The 18,211-nt window shown below is 42.2% G+C and overlaps 1 protein-coding gene and 1 long non-coding RNA gene across 3 annotated transcripts in view; one reads left to right on the top strand and one right to left on the bottom strand.

Moving 5' to 3' along the window:
* grik3 (glutamate ionotropic receptor kainate type subunit 3) overlaps window positions 1-18,211 on the top strand; it is an 82,495-nt gene that overhangs the window by 38,940 nt on the left and 25,344 nt on the right. For both annotated transcript variants that reach the window (XM_088307718.1, XM_088307719.1), the window contains exons 3-8: window positions 94-351; window positions 495-676; window positions 5,480-5,533; window positions 10,541-10,711; window positions 11,976-12,119; window positions 16,893-17,000. In XM_088307718.1, coding sequence (XP_088163844.1) covers window positions 94-351; window positions 495-676; window positions 5,480-5,533; window positions 10,541-10,711; window positions 11,976-12,119; window positions 16,893-17,000 — 917 coding nt within the window. The remainder of the gene's footprint in view (window positions 1-93; window positions 352-494; window positions 677-5,479; window positions 5,534-10,540; window positions 10,712-11,975; window positions 12,120-16,892; window positions 17,001-18,211) is intronic.
* LOC148328612 (uncharacterized) overlaps window positions 1-18,211 on the bottom strand; it is a 76,635-nt gene that overhangs the window by 5,896 nt on the left and 52,528 nt on the right. The window contains exon 2 of the long non-coding RNA XR_015845705.1: window positions 14,340-14,448. This is a non-coding gene — a long non-coding RNA (uncharacterized LOC148328612). The remainder of the gene's footprint in view (window positions 1-14,339; window positions 14,449-18,211) is intronic.

Genomic DNA, 18,211 nt, shown 5'->3' on the forward strand with positions numbered 1-18,211 from the left:
CAAGATTTCCACCCACCCAAGTGACAACATTATATTCTACTGCCTTCCAAGTGTAAAAAGAATCTAACAAAGTGTTGTGTCTCTCTCCGGCAGCCTGCGACCAGCTGTCTCTGGGCGTGGTGGCCATATTCGGGCCGTCGCACAGCTCGTCGTCCAACGCCGTGCAGTCCATCTGCAACGCGCTGGAGGTGCCGCACGTGCAGGTGCGCTGGAAGCATCACCCCATGGACAACAGGGACACCTTCTACGCCAACTTGTACCCGGATTACTCGTCACTGAGCTACGCCATCCTGGACCTGGTGCAGTTCCTCAAATGGAAAACAGCCACCGTGGTCTATGATGACAGCACAGGTGAGGGCCAACCACGCACTTTTGGTACTCCAGATCCAATTTTTCTTTTTTTTTTAAATATAGACTTGTATATCTTGATGCCGATACTAGTCACTGATACTCAAAGGCCAAATCAAATCTGACGGTCACGGCGTGTGTTTCAGGCCTGATAAGACTACAGGAGCTTATCATGGCGCCGTCCAGATACAACATCCGGCTGAAGATCCGCCAGCTGCCCGTGGACACGCAGGACACCCGGCCCCTCCTCAAGGAGATGAAGAGGAGCCGCGAGTTCCGCATCATTTTCGACTGCAGCCATCACATGGCGGCGCAGATCCTCAAGCAGGTTGGCCGCAACGTCTGACCTCGTCCAGATCGAAATTGCAAACAAGATCGGTACCGTTTACGCCTTATTTTTGCCCAAATAGTTTTGTTAGTTTTTTTTTTTTTGAAGCAAGTACGGGAATTTCTGCTGAAGTACAGCATGTGAGTAGTTTGGCCACTTGTGCCGTTCGGTGTCGGAGGTTTGGCGTCGCCCATCATGACAGCTTTTGCCGTCACTTGACATTTTTCCCTCCCGCCGACGCGACCTCTGCTCCATAGCTCGAGCAAAACAAGCCGAGTGCGCCGCCCTGGCCTGTCCCTCCTCTTCATTTCCTTCAGCGATCTTGACGGACAGCAAAGCGATTGGCGCCGCAACGTTCAGAAGGTGAAATAAGACAACCATCGTGGCTTAAGATCAAGCTCGACCGCATCCGGCCGTCCAATTTTGGCAGAGAAGCCAAAGCACTCGAACCTTTAATATCAAGTCACGTTGACGTGTTTTATGATTTCTGTCGTACGATACGACCTTGCTAGAGATTCACATCACCAACACCACTAAAAAAAAAAAAGAAATCCCACAAACTCACAACTCGGAACACTTGTATGTCAAATCATCGGTCCCCATTGAAAGCAATTGAAATGTCATTAATCTGTTCCAGCCAGACAAAAGTTATTTTATTTATTTATATATATATATATATATATATATATATAATAAAATATAATATTAAAATATATTATATAATATATAAATATATATAATATAAATAAATATATATATATCTGTATATCTATATATATATTAAAACTAAGCAACTTAAATGGTATCACATTTCCAATGAAGCTTGATACGTACGAGAGCCGTTATTTGAAGCCAAGCCAAGTCCAAACGAAGTGTATCGGAAGTGGAGGCATGAATGAACGCAATCATGTAGCGAGTCTGTAGACATCCTCTTCCCCTCCTCCATTAAGTTTACTGTCACTTTGTGTTAATGTCTCACAAAACGCATCGTCTCCTCCCCAAGTTATTGGGATGAAAGTTGACGTAAATCCGCTTCTGGCCTTTCAAGAAAAAAAAAAAAGGAAGCGAGAGGAGGTTTTCAGGCACATTTCTCCTTCATGGCAAAACTGTCCGCGTGCCACCATCTTTGAAACGGACGGGAAGGGGAGAGTGGTTTTGAAGTTTTGCCCGTCACTGATGTTTAAATCCAAACTGGTTACAGCATTTTGATGATTTGAAATGTGATGAAAGGTTTTTGGAAGCAACGTGGAGAGCTCAAAAGGACTCGTGAGAAGAAAGTCCTTCAGACATATTTAGTGTCTCAACAAAACGAGTCGCGTCATTTCACGAGAAAAGGTTCAAAATTGCGCATATTTCAAAAAATGAAAAGAATTTTAGAAGAGACAAAAATCTGTGCGAGGGAAAAATATTTTATATTTTCTAAGTGAAGAAGAAAAAAATGAATTGAGTTGTAACTTTATGAGAATAAGTAGCAATGTTACGAGATTTGCGTGTGTGTGCGTGTGTGTGTTTGGGGGGGGGACTAAATACATTACACAAAAAATACACAAAATTGATTCTTAATATTATGATAATTTAGTTTCAAGGACAAGGTAATATTAAAAAAAGTATTTGCAGGCAAATACTAAAGTATTGGAATAATATTTTCTTTTTTACTTTGTAAATTTGGGCAGAAATGTCAAAATATTTTTAAATATAATTTTTGTTATATGATATGAGATAAGATTTTTACGAGAATAGTGTTACAGTATTAAGAGAAAAAAAGTTGTATGTGTGAAATAAGTTGCAATAAAAACATTTTTCAGGGAAAAAAATATTGCACTAAATTAAAATTGAAAGTTGTAATTTTACTTTACATTTAAGTTGTGTTAAGTTGAAGTAAGAAAATAAAAAATATATAATTTATAGTATGGCACAGGTCATTTATTGTTGTAATTTATAAGAACAGATTTGGAATATTCAAAAAAAAAAATTCAATTTAAGTTTTTTTTTTTTTTAGTTTAATTATAATTCTCGAACATACTCATTTTGCTTTTATAAAATTAAAACCAATGTATTTTTTGGACAATATTTTCAATGAGAAATATGCTACAATGCAGGGCATTTGTTTTTTTTTTTTTGGTTTTTTGGTTTGCAACTCATGACACGAACGGAAACTTCAGATACGCATAAAGCCTCGCTTGATGAAAGCCAAAGTGAAATGAATTTTCCTGCACTTCCATGTTGTCAACTGCAGCCAAATTTAAAGGTCGCCCTTATCTAAGACAACGAGTGCAACGCGGGACACTCGGTCCGTGTGTAATGGAACTTTGACAGCCACAACAGATGTGGGGGTGTGTGTGAGACAAAGTATTTCTGTTTCCATTATGTTGTAAACAGGCTTTCAACATCACAACACGAGCAGTACACACACACACACACACACGCTGTTTTTTTTTTTTTTGTCATGCCACAATGCCATCAAGTTGTCTGCACGCACTCACAACATGCATCTGTCAGCTCGCGTTCCGTCTGCCGCTTGGACAGGAGAAAATGGGAAAAGTGCGTCCACGGTCGTTTAAAAGCAAACAAAAACAAATACAACAAGATTACTGCCCTTTGTTGTCAAAAGCGGGCGACACGCCCACCGCCTCAAAGGGAAGTCAAATCAAAACTTCTCTTGACGATATGTTCGATGCAAAATATGTTTTTTTGATTACTATTGCATTTGTGGAATCTGAATTAAGCGGGAAAATACACACATTTTGTCACTATCGACTGAAAACGTGGCCACTGGCTCAACTTGTGAATGTCACATGACCAAACGCGGAAAACAGGCGAGCTCTGAAGCAGAGTCCTTGAGGCACGGTGATGTCATTTTCAGTCGACAGGAAGTGGCAGTAAAAGGCAAAATGGCCGCCCATTGGATGGCTTACAACTTTTGTTAGCTAGCTAGCAACGTTAGCATTAGCCATCCGTCTTTGCTCCGTGCTTCTGATTACGGCTAATTTGGGGGAATTCCCTCGCGTTAGCTTGAGAAAATGCACAAGATGGCCGCGTTGAACCAAAATGGCTGACTTCCTGTTCAATTTAAGGACGAGTTCATATTTTTTTATGAGACACGTCTCCTCAATTTTATGTTGATTGGTGAGACTGGTGCTAATTTGTTCAAACGTTTCAAGCGCCGCAGGCAAAAATGTTGACAATTTAGCTTTTTTTTGGGCGATCTGACACCAAACTGCCCACATTAAACAGTTGAGAGAGTTGACCCTTAAACGACTGCTTCAAAGCAAAACGGTGAGCTCCCTTTGGGTCACATTGAGACTTTTTGTGTCACGGTCATTTAAAAAAGGCGAATCGCTTGTCAGAATAATAATTTAAATTCATTGCTTCCGTTACGTCGTGGATATTGCAAAGAATCCACAAGACGTCTGAAAAAGCTCAAAGTTTGGGTTCATTCTGCTCGGTCGCAGCAGAAAGAAAGACGAAGGCGAGTCTTTGCCTTCATGTTGACTTTCCTTAAAGCGCGTAACCTTGACTTTTTCTTGAACAGCAGATGGAACAATTAAATGTGACGCACAGCCGCCATGGGACGGCGCCGTCTTTGAACGTCACTGGCGTAAAAACAAGTGGCAGTGATGGAGGAGTGCGGGCAAGGGGGGTGAAGAAATTTACTTTTGATTAAACATGAAACGTAACCTTGCTGTTATGCTTTGCGTTGGATCATGTTTACGGGAGATCTCATTTTGCTGGCGTATGATCTCAAGACACTTTTTTTTAAATAAAAAAAACACGCCGAAAAATATATGAGAAAAATGATTGCACTTTTCCAGAAATGGAGGAAAATTTATTTACCCTAAAATTGTACTTTTCCAGCGTACCATTTTTTTTTAGTCATATGTTATATTTTGCAGTTTCACACAAACTCTGCCACCTGAAAAATATTCCTTAATAAATTCTTTACAATTAGAGTGAGTTACATTTTATTGGAATAGCAGGTAGGGCTGCTCGATTATGATTAAAAAAAAAATTGCGATTATTTCAGTAATAATTGAAATCACGATTATTTAAACGATTATTTTTGGGGAGAACTAAACAATAAAATGTTTAAATGTTAACAATATTGAGACAAATCACATTTTTTAAAACATTATTATTATCGAAGTTCCTTTTGGAGTGGATTGTTTAGAAAACTAGTTATTTTAAAGTAAAAAAAAAAGTTGCAACTATGTTGGAATTGACTTGCTCTGCACTCTAAATTGCCGTGGAACTTTTGTAACATTTAAATAAACAATTTCAATCAAACGCCCACATTTTCAACTCAAGTATACTCATTGAAGTACATTAGAAATTGTAAAATGAGTCCACTTTGAACAAAGTTACATTAATTAATTAATTACGATTATGACAAAATCGTCGTGTAATAATTGTAATCGTAATTGAATTTCGATCAATTGCCGAGCCCGAATACCGGTTTAATTTTAGCGCTCTTCTAATCACAGTCGCAGATTTACAAATCAGTGCTCATGTCAGAGTTTTCGCCCGAGTACAAGCTAGCTGCGCTAGCTGCTATGCTAACCGGTGAAGAACACATTTAGCTTCATAACAAAACTCTTTTTTTCTGATAATGTGAGTGACAAGTTTGCATTTGTTTGAACGACGCACTCATTTTATGACTGAGAATTTGTACTCGGATTCGGACGACCAGCGCAATTATCTTGTATGATGTCACAGCTGCTGAGTCATAACGACCTCTTGGCGTGTTTAGTTTTTTTTTTTTTTTTTTTTAACAATTGACCATTTCTCTCCGTTCTCGTCCTCCAGGCGCAGACGATGGGCATGATGACGGAGTACTACCACTACATCTTCACCACTCTGGTAATGCAGCGCTCTCATTAATGCAAATTGTTCTCATCTTTTTTTGATGAATAGCGGCTAATTGCGCGCGGGCTTCGGCACGCGCTCTGTTACCGAGCTATTTTACTTTGACGACCTGCAAGGCATAATAGAGCGGCGTGAACACTCCTCTTTTATGTGCCAAGTCGAGGCGCGTTCTTTTGAGGTGGCACCATAAAACACATCAGCGGAAATTAAATGTGGCTTGCCGAGCTTGAAAAAGACAACATTGCGCTCTCCCGCGAGCCTTTATGGGCCAAATAATCCAGTAAATGTCTTGTGTAAAACAAAAGAATGCGCGCTAATGCCAGAGAGCAACAACGTAATGACAGCTTTGTGAAAAAAGGAACAAACGGTAAATTCAAACAATTTAGTTGTCATTTTCTGTTAAGAATGAATTGAAATTGTCGTCGTCGGCAAGTTATGGATGAATATTAACGTTACTGTTGGCCAACAAAAAGCATGCATATTTTTATTTTATAAACGACGCATGTATCTCAAGATTGTGATTAAAAAAAAATATTTTTAAATGTGATTTTTATTTTTAATAAAACGTACGCGTCTCCAAATGTTGGATTTTTTTTTTCTTGAACCAAAAAGCACCAAATTGAAATAATAAATAAATAATTTTAAAAATGTATCTTAGATTTTTCTTTTAACATTTGTCATACAATAAAGGACATCACTTCATATCGTCATTATTATTATTATTATTTATTTATTTTTTTTATTTTTTTTACAAAAATCACATCACAAATTTGATCATGTTTTGTTTTTTTTATTTGGTGATTTAAACATTTTTAGCCAGTCATACATCTCCATTTTATTTTATATTTGGAGATGCATGCTCTTTGTTTGACTCGGGCGGGTGGGGTGTCAAAAGGTTATTAGTGTAAACGAAAATTAAATGGCTACTGCTTTTAAAAAAAAATGACAAAAAAAACAACAACTGAAACTACATCTTCGGCTTATAAAGCTGACTATAAAGCAAACGTCCTTCATTTTCAGGGTTCATTTTAAATACATTTATTTCAATATCGCTGTCAGGCCAAACAGTAGTTTGAGAATTTTAGTGGACTTGAATTTATTAGATAACATTTAGTGACTCCCCCCCCCCCCCCCCCGTCCCAATCTTGCACGATTACAAATAGTCTACAAATTTATATTAAAACAAAAAATAAAAAGTAACACCAAAAACTAATAAAAAATTGCCGGAAACAAAGCATTAAAAACATAAATACAAACACAAACACAAAAAGACAAAAATGACGTACTAAAAAAAAAAAACTATCATGCAAAAAAAACCAAAACTAAACCACGTACTCTTCAATTTGAATTAATCGCCTATTTCGAAAATCTCAACACACGGAATCCATCCATTGTGCTCTTAAAATCAATACCACTCCGGCAACGACCTCTGTCCTCCAATTTCCACAACAAAAGTCAATTTAGCTTTAAACGTCACTTTTATCTCCGCGGCGTCCCCTTTTCCACATCTCCCTCGACGACGAGCGCGACCCCAGCAGGAAGCGATTGCTGCCCCTCGCCGCCATGTTGGTGAGAAACACGTTGACTGCAAATGAATAGCAGCATGTTCGAAGCTGTTGCTTGCGCCTTTTGTTACCGTCTCGTTCTCACACACACACACGCACGCACGCCCACACACACGCACGCACGCACACACACACACCCACACGCACACGCCCGCACACACACGGCCACAGTCTCTGCGGAGCCGGCCAGTCATTGGCGATAACGCGTTATGACACGGAGGCCCGGCCCTGATGTGTGTCATCTTTCATGCTCTCCAGCATGGCCGATATCATTGTTTTGACATGCCTCATGTCTTTGGAGCATCGCTACAGCTTTCATGGGCGGGAAACTCCTGTTTTAAAAAAAAAAAAAAAATGTTCCGCTTTTTGTTGCTCATCTTTAATTCACGAGTATCAACTGCAGGAACTGAGTCTTTGATCAGGTGAAGCTTCGACACCGTTTCACACTCCAGAATGTCGACGTACACGCTTAAAACTGCAGGTTGAAGTAGCGAATTCAGTGCTGGGTCCAAAACTAAACAAAATAATGCTGGTTATTTCTACTCGGCACATTGGATCGAGGATTTGACCCGTTTTGTTGGGTCAAGATTTTGATCTAACACGGGGTAAAAACCAAATGTGGGTAAAAGTAAACCCACAGCTACCAAGTGAGCGGGTTATGAAAGCAACCCAGCATTTTTTTTTTTTTTTTGGAGCGTTAAAACTTAAAAGTGTGAGAGGTGACGCCATTTATTTCCGCAACGTACCTGTCAAATGTTTGTGTTACGGGAAGGAGGGAAAATACAGTCCGGCCTGAAGCGACCCAACAGGGGTGCCACCACATCCCATTCTTCAGTTGCACCATAATAGGATTGAAGGAAGGGTTGTGCATTAAGTGCCCCAAAAAAAAAAGAATAAAAAAGGCAAATATTTTCATGCGGACTGAAGCAAAGGCTGATATATACGGACGTAAATTTGGTGTAAAAGTGAAAGGAAATGTAAGAAATTTGTTGCAAAATAATGTGTGAAATAATACTCAATCTGTAACCACCCAAAAATTATTTGTAAAAAAAAAAAAAAAAGATAAAAAATAAAAATTAATTTTGTAGCTGTAGAAATGATAACTTGTAAAAAAAAATAAAGAAAAATAAATTGTAGTGGAAATGAAGCCAAATTTATGATGTACTTGTGGGGAAATAATACCTGAATGAATGTCAACTTGTGGTGGAACACGTCGCCACTAGGAGTCACAAGTTTTTTTTTTGTTTTCTTTTTGTAGTACAGATACAAAATCATTTTCAAACACCTGCTTTTTGCTCCTACTGCAAATTTCTTAGATTTCCTTGCGACAAGTACAAGTTACTTTTTCACCAAATTTCCCTCCATAGATATATTCCCTTCTGAAATGGCTCGCACAATTTCCTTAAACGTAAAACCACGGTGGTTCGGTAAGTCCGTCAAAGGAAGAAACGTGAGACTCGCTGGCGAAAATGCCACTTGCCAAGACCGACCCGTTTGTGAGCTGTCCCTAATGAAGTGTCCACAGACTTGTCGGATGGCATGGATTGTCGCGCGCGACGTCGCCGGTTGAAAGGCACGGCTGCTGCCAATGTGAACTTATAATTGGAACAAGACGCTTTTTGTGACACCCTCAAAAGGCTCTAATAGAAGCGACGATGTCACAAGAAATGTATTGTACGTCTGCCAACATTTGTGTCCCACTTAGTTTGTATTCTTAGCTTCAAACGCTCGGAGAGCGACCCGATCTACTTTAGCGAGCGTTTCCGAATGTCACGCGGAACAATAGTGATCTACTTTGATCCGTGCTCATAAAAAAGTCGGTGCCGTACTGCGACGCCGGGAGATGGAGAGAGGAGGAGAAATAATTTAACGGCTGGTGGCGTTTTTTTTTTTTTTTTAGCCCGGCACTAACCCAACAGGGTGCTAATGAAATATCCATGTAGATCCAAATGTCTTTTTTTTTTCTTCCCGAGCCCCCCCCGGCCCATTACGCCGCGACATGTGTCAACATGTGACTTCGCACTTTGCCTACAATGGCTTCCCCCGAAACGACGCCATCTTAAATTGAATTGCTTTTGCCTGCCAAGGGAACGAGAGGAATGAATTATTAATGATACAACATTTTGGAGTGCGTTTTTTTTTTTTTTTAAATCGCAAACATGCAAACATACACAGCAACATTTTTGTTTTTCCACTCATTAGAAGGTTAATGTGATGATTTTTTTTTTTTCCACAAGCAAAGAATCTTTTTTTTATTTTTTTTTATATAATCTATTTATCATGCAAACACCTTCAAATGTGATCCTGTGCGTTGACGGCATTTTCTTCAGATTCAGGAACAGAAATGACGGTGGCTCTGCTTAGCAAAAAGTGAGCACACGAAGGCAGATCACTTTTTTGAGTACGGTTTTACAAACACGCAGCGCGCTGAAGCGACGACGATCAATACAGTAATCCTGTCGCACGAGGATGTGCGGAATTTGGAGTAAACATTTGCGAGATGCCGCTATAATATTTTGAGGTCTTCAATCCTGTTCCTCGAGGGTCGCTGTCCTGTCTGTTTCGAACCTCTTCCTGCTGCTTCAAGTGGTCACGATGTAGCTTCTGCAGACCTGGCTGATTATCTGATCATTTGAATCAGGTGTGTTGGGATGAATCAGATGGAAGACGGGGAACAGGATTGAGGAACTCTGGTTGAGGGAATTGATGGCAAGGGGTGAAGAAGCTATTTGAACATCTGCTGGTTTTGGTGTACGGAGTTTGATAGCGCCTACACGAAGGGGTGAGGGAGCGGGAAGAGGTGGTGACCAGGATGAGGAGGGTCCTAGAGGATTTGGCCTCCCCTCATTTGGGTTCTTACAAGTCGGGTGGAACTAACAGTTTTTTTTTTCAGCAGTCTGATCAATGCTGTCCTATTTCTGCCGTGTGGGGCAGCGGCGCCCCCCGGAGGTGCCAAGGAAATCCCATCAAGAACATGATTGCGAGATGCCATTTCTTAAAAATGGCAGCCAAGGCCTTAAAAGGGCGTCTTTGAATTCTGCCAATCCGAACACGCCATCGAATCTGAGCGATTGCGTTGAAATGAGAAATGACGCCATCTTAAATTGAATTCCTTTTTTGCTCGCCAAGGAAATTGCAATAATGAACCCACGATGCAACATTTCGGTCCCTTTGAGTTTTCCTCTAATCTGACTGTAGAAAAAAATTGTTCCAGGTAGAGAAACCTTTTTATAATGCATTTATCGGGCTAAAATATCCAGGCCCGGCATTGAAAAACGACTCCTTTGGTTTTATTTTGATCTTAAAATAGCATCTCTCTAATCATTTTTCTTTTTCATGTGAGGAGAAAAAGCAGGCGCTTGAAAGCTCGACGCTAAGCATGGCGGCATAAAAATCCGACTCTCCTTTTTTTTTTTTTTTACCCGTCTCTCCAAAGGATCTGATGGCCATCGATTTGGAGCCGTATCGTTTTTGTGGCGTCAACATGACCGGCTTCCGCATCCTCAACGTGGACAACCCGCTGGTCTCCTCCATTGTGGACAAGTGGTCCACAGAACGGCAGATATCACCCAAACCTGACTCGGGCCTCCTGGAGGGCATCATGACGGTATGTTTTAGTACTTCGACAGCGTCTGCCGATAAAATAAACTACGGTGAGAGCGTCTGGTATCAAATAAATTATTTGTTAGCAGCTTTGTGGTACATAAAACTGGGTTTTAAGGTCTCTCCACGCCAATCCGATGTTGGACATCGGAAAATCCGGCAACGGGAACAAGTACCGATGGGAACGGAAAAATTAAATTCTTAGGAATTGTTTGTTTGTTATAGTCAGTCGCGGTCCAAGTGCATCGAACTGAAAACTGTTGAGTCTCGCCACGGCCATGGCGACCTTCCCGCATTGTAAACAGTTGGCAAACAGGGGGGGAATTTCTTGCATGGGACACTGCTGCCCTCCGGTGGCAGTTTGGCTCATTACTACTCCTCAAGTTCTTGCGATTTAAAGGATAGTCTCATCAGAACCACATTCGACCCCACCCAATGAAAAACACGACATAACACGTCGATGGCATGGAATGTTTTGACTTCAAAATAATCTGACTTCCGGGGCAGCTGTGGACATTTAAAAATAATATTGCACGTCGTCCCTGAATAGGATCTGCCGATGTCCAAAGGCGCTTAAGTTTGAAATGAAATAGAAGTCGTGCGAGGGGGATGAAAATTGCCCGCTTCTTGAAAACGAGAATGGCGTGATTATCCGTTTTATCGCTAATTAAAATGCTGAACATAGCCTGACCATATCCTTCATAAACACCAGTGCACTTGAAGGGATTACTGATTTTTTTTTTTTTTTTGTGTTCGCCATGCAGACCTTGAGTGTAAAGCAAACAAATCCATATTCGGAGCATTTTGTTTTATTAGATTCAACGTTATCGTTTGGAAAAACACACGGCGCTCGTTTTTCTTATCTAATTTTGTAAAGTTGAGCATTTTGGAATTGCTGAGTCGGAGAAACTTGGCAAAGGAGATGATTAAAAACGAGCACAGCACATATTTTCTAAACTCTGGCGCGTGCGGGGGTCCACGTCAGTCCCCTCCACGGGGTGCGGAATATTTAAAGTATACTAGTGCGCAATATATGATGCACAATAAGATTTTTTTTTCAACATGGGTGAAGTGAATGGAGAAAAACTCTGCAATTTTTAGTCAAAGTTAGCGATAATTTAAACTGCAACTATAACACTATAAGTGGCAAAAACTTGAACTTCCACTAACGACCCAGGCTAAATTTAGCTGCACCATAAACGGACATCTTAATTGATTTTTTTTATTGGCAGGCATCAGTTGAAACAATGTTCACCCCATTATTCCAGACAGATGCGGCGCTGACCTACGACGCCGTCCACATCGTGTCCGTCTCGTACCAGCACGCGCCGCAGATGACCGTCAACTCGCTGCAGTGCCACCGCCACAAGCCCTGGCGCTTCGGCAGCCGCTTCATGAGCTTCATCAAAGAGGTAAAACCGTCGCAAGCTTTTTGCTGTTGAGATTCCAGCCGAGTGGCGAGGGAGGAGTGGCGTGGACTCGCATGTTTACCCGGCAAATCAATCACGAGCGCCAACAAAGAGACTTGATGGACACATTAAAGCGATGTTGTTGTCTGCTGCATAAAACTCCCCTCATACGGTATTTTATCTCGCGGATATTGCAACCTTTTCAAAGGACAATTTGTGAAACTTGCCTCGAGTTTATCAAACATGAGAGAGTGTGTTGTTGTTTGCCAAATAAAACATGAAGAGGCTGGCTGGAGATACTAATATTTATACCTGATATCATAACAAGATGCAGGGAATGACACTTTTGCTTTTCTCGTGCACACGCCATTTTGTTGAGCGATTGCCATGCTTTGGCGTTTTTAAGAACAGGTCTGCGACCAATTATTTTTTGTGCAGGGTTTGAACGATTCGTGATTCCGAGCAAAATGTGATGAAAGTCGAGTGAAAGTCAGAATCGAGCAGCGCGAATGGACTCGAGTCAGACCCGAGCAGCGCGGGTCAGACTCCAGTCAGACCAGGTCACACGAGTCGGGCCTGAGCGACACAAGCCACGCACGAGTCAAACCCGAGTCAGAACCGAATCACAGCAGTCAGACCCAAGCCAGACCGAACCACGCGAGTCAGACCATGAGCCACCCGAGCCAGACTCGAATCAGACTGAGCCACACCAATCAGACCTGAATCAGACCCGAGCCACTTCAGTCAGACTTGAGTCAGATTTGAGTCAGACCCAAACCACACGAGTCAAACCCGAGCCACTTCAGTCAGACTTGAGTCAGACCCGAGCCACTTCAGTCAGACTTGAGTCAGACCCGAGCCACACGAGCCAGACCTGAATCAGACCCGAGACACTTCAGTCAGACTTGAGTCAGACCCGAGCCACACGAGTCAGACCTGAATCAGACCCGAGCCACTTCAGTCAGACTTGAGTCAGACCAGAGCCACTTCAGTCAGATTTGAGTCAGACTTGAGTCAGATTTGAGTCAGACCCAAACCACACGAGTCAAACCCGAGCCACTTCAGTCAGACTTGAGTCAGACCCGAGCCACACGAGTCAGACCTGAATCAGACCCGAGCCACTTCAGTCAGACTTGAGTCAGATTTGAGTCAGACTCGAGTCAGACCCAAACCACACGAGTCAAACCCGAGCCACTTCAGTCAGACTTCAGTCAGACCCGAACCACACAAGTCAGACTCAAACCTCACGAACTGACTCGGGTCAGACTCGAGTCATGCAAGTTCAGCCCCTCCGACTGGATGTCCTCGTTTTAGTCCTTGTTCCAATCACATAACACAAAGTAATTCATTGTGTGCCACTTGTAACCCCGAAACTTTGTTTGCCGAGGCCGTCGTGAACGTCTTCCAAGCATATCAAACGGGTGACGTCAACCACTGACGGGCGCTCTTTGGTCAAGCAGATTTGTCATGGTAACATTTAAGCTCGTTAAGTAGCACAACTTCATTTCTAGCCCAGTGACCCGTGTGAATGGTCGCCAACCTCTTTTTCACGCCCTCGCAACCCGTCCACAGCCCGCAGTCCGCTTTTTCTTCAAAGTCAGCTGGGATCGGCTTCGGCTCCCAAACGATCTTGCGGTAGAAAATCGACGCTTGGATTCCGCTCCGAAAAATGTTTGTCAGCCACCGCGACAACGCCTTGAAATCCGTCTCAGTTAATCCCGTCCTTCGGGCGTCGTATTGTCAAACGTGCCTGCCGAACGTATTCCAGACGCACGATTGAGGTTTAGCTCGAGGTCACCGTGATGATAGCGGCACCCGTTCTCCGGCCGGGTATGATGTAACGCTTGGAAATAGGCCAGAAATAAGAGCCGGACTTAGTCCAAAGTATTAATGTGGGCAAATGAGGAGTCGGGATCACTCAAAGCACTCGCGTCTCTTCTGAGGTTCTCATTAGCATCCCTCAGAGGGGATCAGCTTCCATTTTAGCGCCAGGAACTCCCGGCGCACTTCTTTTTAAATCGCAATGAAGTGGAAGAATTTCCATTATTTGTTGTGGAAAAAAAAAATGGTGCGTTTTAGGTTTCTCACGTTCACTCTGGAGGTGTTCGGGACAATCGGGATTGTATTTACAGTGTGTCGCACAAAGACCGGCACGGAAGTGACAAGTTTGCGAGCCGCTATGGAGTCTCATCATGTTTTTTTTTTTGTCTTCTCTCATCTCACCTTCTGCTGAAGCGGCCTCGCTTGATCAATCTGCAGAGACAGCCAGCACATTGCGACGATCACAGTGGGCGATTCGCTTGTTGTGATTCGCTCCTCGAGATCACACAGGCTGGGTAAACAGAGTGGGATGTGTTGTTACGGTTAAAAAAAAAAAAGGAATATATGTTTTTAATAGCGACAAGCGCCAAAAGAGGTTATGTTCTCATTTGTTTTGCAAAAAAAAATGCTAAAACAAGCATTTTGCGAGAATGTTGGTGAGAGTGTGCCAAGGAAGGATGGAAGACACGTTTGGTGCGGATCCCAAAAAACGGCAAAATTGAAGTGTGGAATCCAAATGGGACCGATTCAGCCTCGGTTTGCGCCCGACCGAGTGCCATTTGCGTCTCGGCGCTAATTGTCAGGATTTTGCTCGTTTTTCTTTGTGTTGGTGCAAGATCAGACGCGTTTTATTTTTGGCAGCAAGTCATCCACTATTTTGTTGGCCAACATGCAGGAGGTGTTCCGTTTTGGAAACATCATTCTGATATCGTTTAAGGAATATTGTTTAATTTGGGGCTATGAAAATTGGGAGGCACGTGTAGCACCCCAAGAGTTCGGATTTTGATCCATCCGTTGTTCCGCAAGGTTTCATTTCGGGCCCACTGTTGTTTTGAAATCTCAGATTTTTATTTTATGCTCAGCACTTAGCATGCAACTACGGGTGTTTTTTTAAGTGCTCTATAAATAAAGTTGAGCACTCTAAGGCTGCCTTCCTCAACTAAAAAAATGGAATTAGGATAAGAATTCCTCCGTGTCGAGTTTACATGTTCGATCGTTGCTTGTGATTCATTTTCTTTGGGGACTCTGGCTTCCTCCCACGCCGCCAAAACATGCTTCTTAGGTTATGACTTGAAATTGTCCGCAAGCGTGAACGCTCGTTTGTCTCGATGGACTCTGTGATTGACTGGCAAGTCCAGAATCCCAAGACCGGAGCGACGGCAAGTGACTCTTAATTGCCGAATCGGTCAGCCTAAGCGATTGCAGTCAAAACGTAAAGATCGGATATACACCGTTGATGCAAGTCTGACGTCATAAAATGATGGATTTTCACCGCGGAATCGTAAACCAAAAATAAATAAATAAAAAAAAATGGGTATTCAATCAGACCTCTTCAGATCGGAATCAGGCCTCGTTCAAATGTGGCTAAAAATAGCAACGAATGCTAATTGGCTCTACCACGCCAATGACATCAAGCGAATCGAAAGGTTTGGATTATCTTAAAGATGGAATCGGCTCACGTGTTTGAATTCAAAGGACGGTGGCCTTGCGTCCTTCTTTGGAAACGATCGAAAGACTTTTCGGTCCGTCCTCCGCACGCCGCCGCAAACGTCACCTTCAAAATACTCGGGATTGTCTTTTTACGGTCTTCTAAACGGGAAGCAACGGCGACTGCCTCTGGTTATCAAGACGAAAGCTAATGAAATATTATTACATTGTTGTCCTTACGCCGGGCTCGCGTTTGAGGACAACACTGCGCCGTTCGCTTGTAAAAACACGTCCTCGGGTCTGATTTACGCTCGCTACAAAGTCAGACTTGTCGTCAAGGTCGAAATGGACCTTTGGATCGGGCGAAGTTTTCGAGGCCTGATGGGCTCCGATCGGAGGGTAGGAGCTCACAAAAATCACTTTTGAAGCATTCTGGCAGTTGCTTGTGATTTAAGTTGTCGGAAAAAAAAAGAAAAAAAGATGATTAAAATGCAACATCTGCAGGAGCGTGCGCCGCGACAAACAGCGGGCGCTCACGTCTTTTCAGGTTGCGATTATCCGAGGGGGGAAGTTGTCATAGAGGCCAGTTATGCATTTTCCCTCCTCGAGGGGGAATCAAGCAAAAGACGGTCGTTAATTAACTCAGCGGTCGTCTGGTGTTGGCGGTGGCGGATGTGAATAGTAATTAACAAAAAAAGACGGAAATGCAGCCTGAACGCTTTCCGCGTTTGGGTGAGAAACAAACGCGGCATGTGCTGATTGCACGCTTTGTTGCTACTTTCCGCCCTTAAATGTGCAATATTAAAACGAGGTTGTCAGTGGTAGCAATTTATTATGCGTATGTGTTTGTAAGATTACAAGACCTCATGAGGTGATACAAACCGGAACGGGGAATAAAAATTTGAGTTTATGTGATAAATTGTGATATTTTTTTGTCTCTTTGTTAGCATACGGTTGAAAGCTTCACCTCAAACCCTGACGCAGGTTTAATCTGAAACCCCGATTTACAACCTTAATCCGGAATGGAAACCCAAATTCGATATCCTAAACCTTGATCGAAATCCTTACCCAGGATACTGGATTGAAAACCTTACCCTACGAAAAACATGTGAAACCATATCTCATGCTTGAATCCCTGCTTTAAAACCTTACCCCTTGTTAACTCATTCACTACCAGCAGAGTTAAAAAAAAAACTGGATCTTTGACGTCTTTATCCGTCAATGGCAGTAAATGAGTTGAAAAAAAAAAACCCTCACATATGCTTGATTTGAATATGCTTCTAAGTGTCTATCAATGTTGTTTTTCAGTCCCACTGGGACGGACTGACCGGGAGACTCTCGTTCAACAAGACAACGGGATTGCGCACAGACTTTGACCTGGACATCATAAGTCTGAAGGAGGACGGACTGGAAAAAGTAAGGGACACCATGGTTCTTATAATTCTCCATCATCTCTCGTTTTATTTACATTTTGAATTTTTGCCATTTTGATTTCTGTAATGAAATTGTGGCAGGTATTCGTCATTCAAGTTAGTTGCCAATAGCAACAATGTCATGTCAACCAGTTACAATTTAAAGCCATCAGAAATGGGACATTTCGCACGTAAAATTGAAATCCATTAACGATACCGGACGAGAAGTTTTACTCGGCAAAATAATTGTTGATATCGCCATTTAGAGTTCATCCGCAGATAAATCACATCACGGATCTCTGACAACGAGAGTGCGGACATCAACGATGTCATTTTGATGCTGAAAGTCATTTAAACTGAGTCTAGTTTTGGAATTTTTATCTTTCAAGATTTTGACGCAGTTTTTCACCTTTTTTCAACAAATAAATATCGGTTTCAAATATCGGTTTATTGGCCTCCATAATCGGTATCGGTCCTGAAAAAAAGCATCATGAGTATCATGACACTTTGGTTCTGTTTTCATTTGAAAATGATGCGACTAGTCTCCTTTATTATTATTATTATTTTTTTTTTTTACAAAATATGAAGAAAAAAAAAAAAGCGCGTTTTCCCCGTTGGCGTGCAACAAATAACGCCAATCTGCCGAGTGTAATTCACCTCCCTAACAAGGAACCAAATTGTCGCTTCGTCGAAATGCGAGTGGATCATAAAGCAAATTGGATTCGGGCACGCGTTAGGGTGTTAATCGTCGTCTCTCTTAATGATAATTTGAGGTGATGCCCAAAATGCAGTTTGGTGCTAATGGACTGTATAAACACAAAATAAATGGAACCCACCCCCCCCAAAAAAAAGAAAATGTGTGTGTGGCTCGGGTGTGTGTGTGTGTGTGTGTGCGTTGAAGTAAAAGGTTGTTAATAGTCGACGTCTTCAAAGCACCCTCCGGACTGTAACAGCCTCTCACTACTCGAAGGGCTTTTATAAATTATGAATATATCAAATCGGGATAAGTCCCATTATGACTCGCTCAAGTCGTCCCTAAAGGCTCCAGATGATATAATAGCCGAAGCTTTTCATCTTGTAACCCTTCTGTTGGAGGACGGCGGCACGGGGGAGGTGGGGGGACGACGTCGGCTTTGAACCGATTCTTGTCGGCGTGAGGTCATCTGAATGGAAGCACGTGCCGTCATTATTTGATGGCGCATTAGCATCTCCGCC

This window comes from Idiotropiscis lumnitzeri, chromosome 10 (assembly GCF_059441095.1).
Source record: "Idiotropiscis lumnitzeri isolate Australia: NSW breed Sydney's pygmy pipehorse chromosome 10, RoL_Ilum_1.0, whole genome shotgun sequence".
In the NCBI taxonomy this organism is placed as follows: domain Eukaryota; kingdom Metazoa; phylum Chordata; class Actinopteri; order Syngnathiformes; family Syngnathidae; genus Idiotropiscis; species Idiotropiscis lumnitzeri.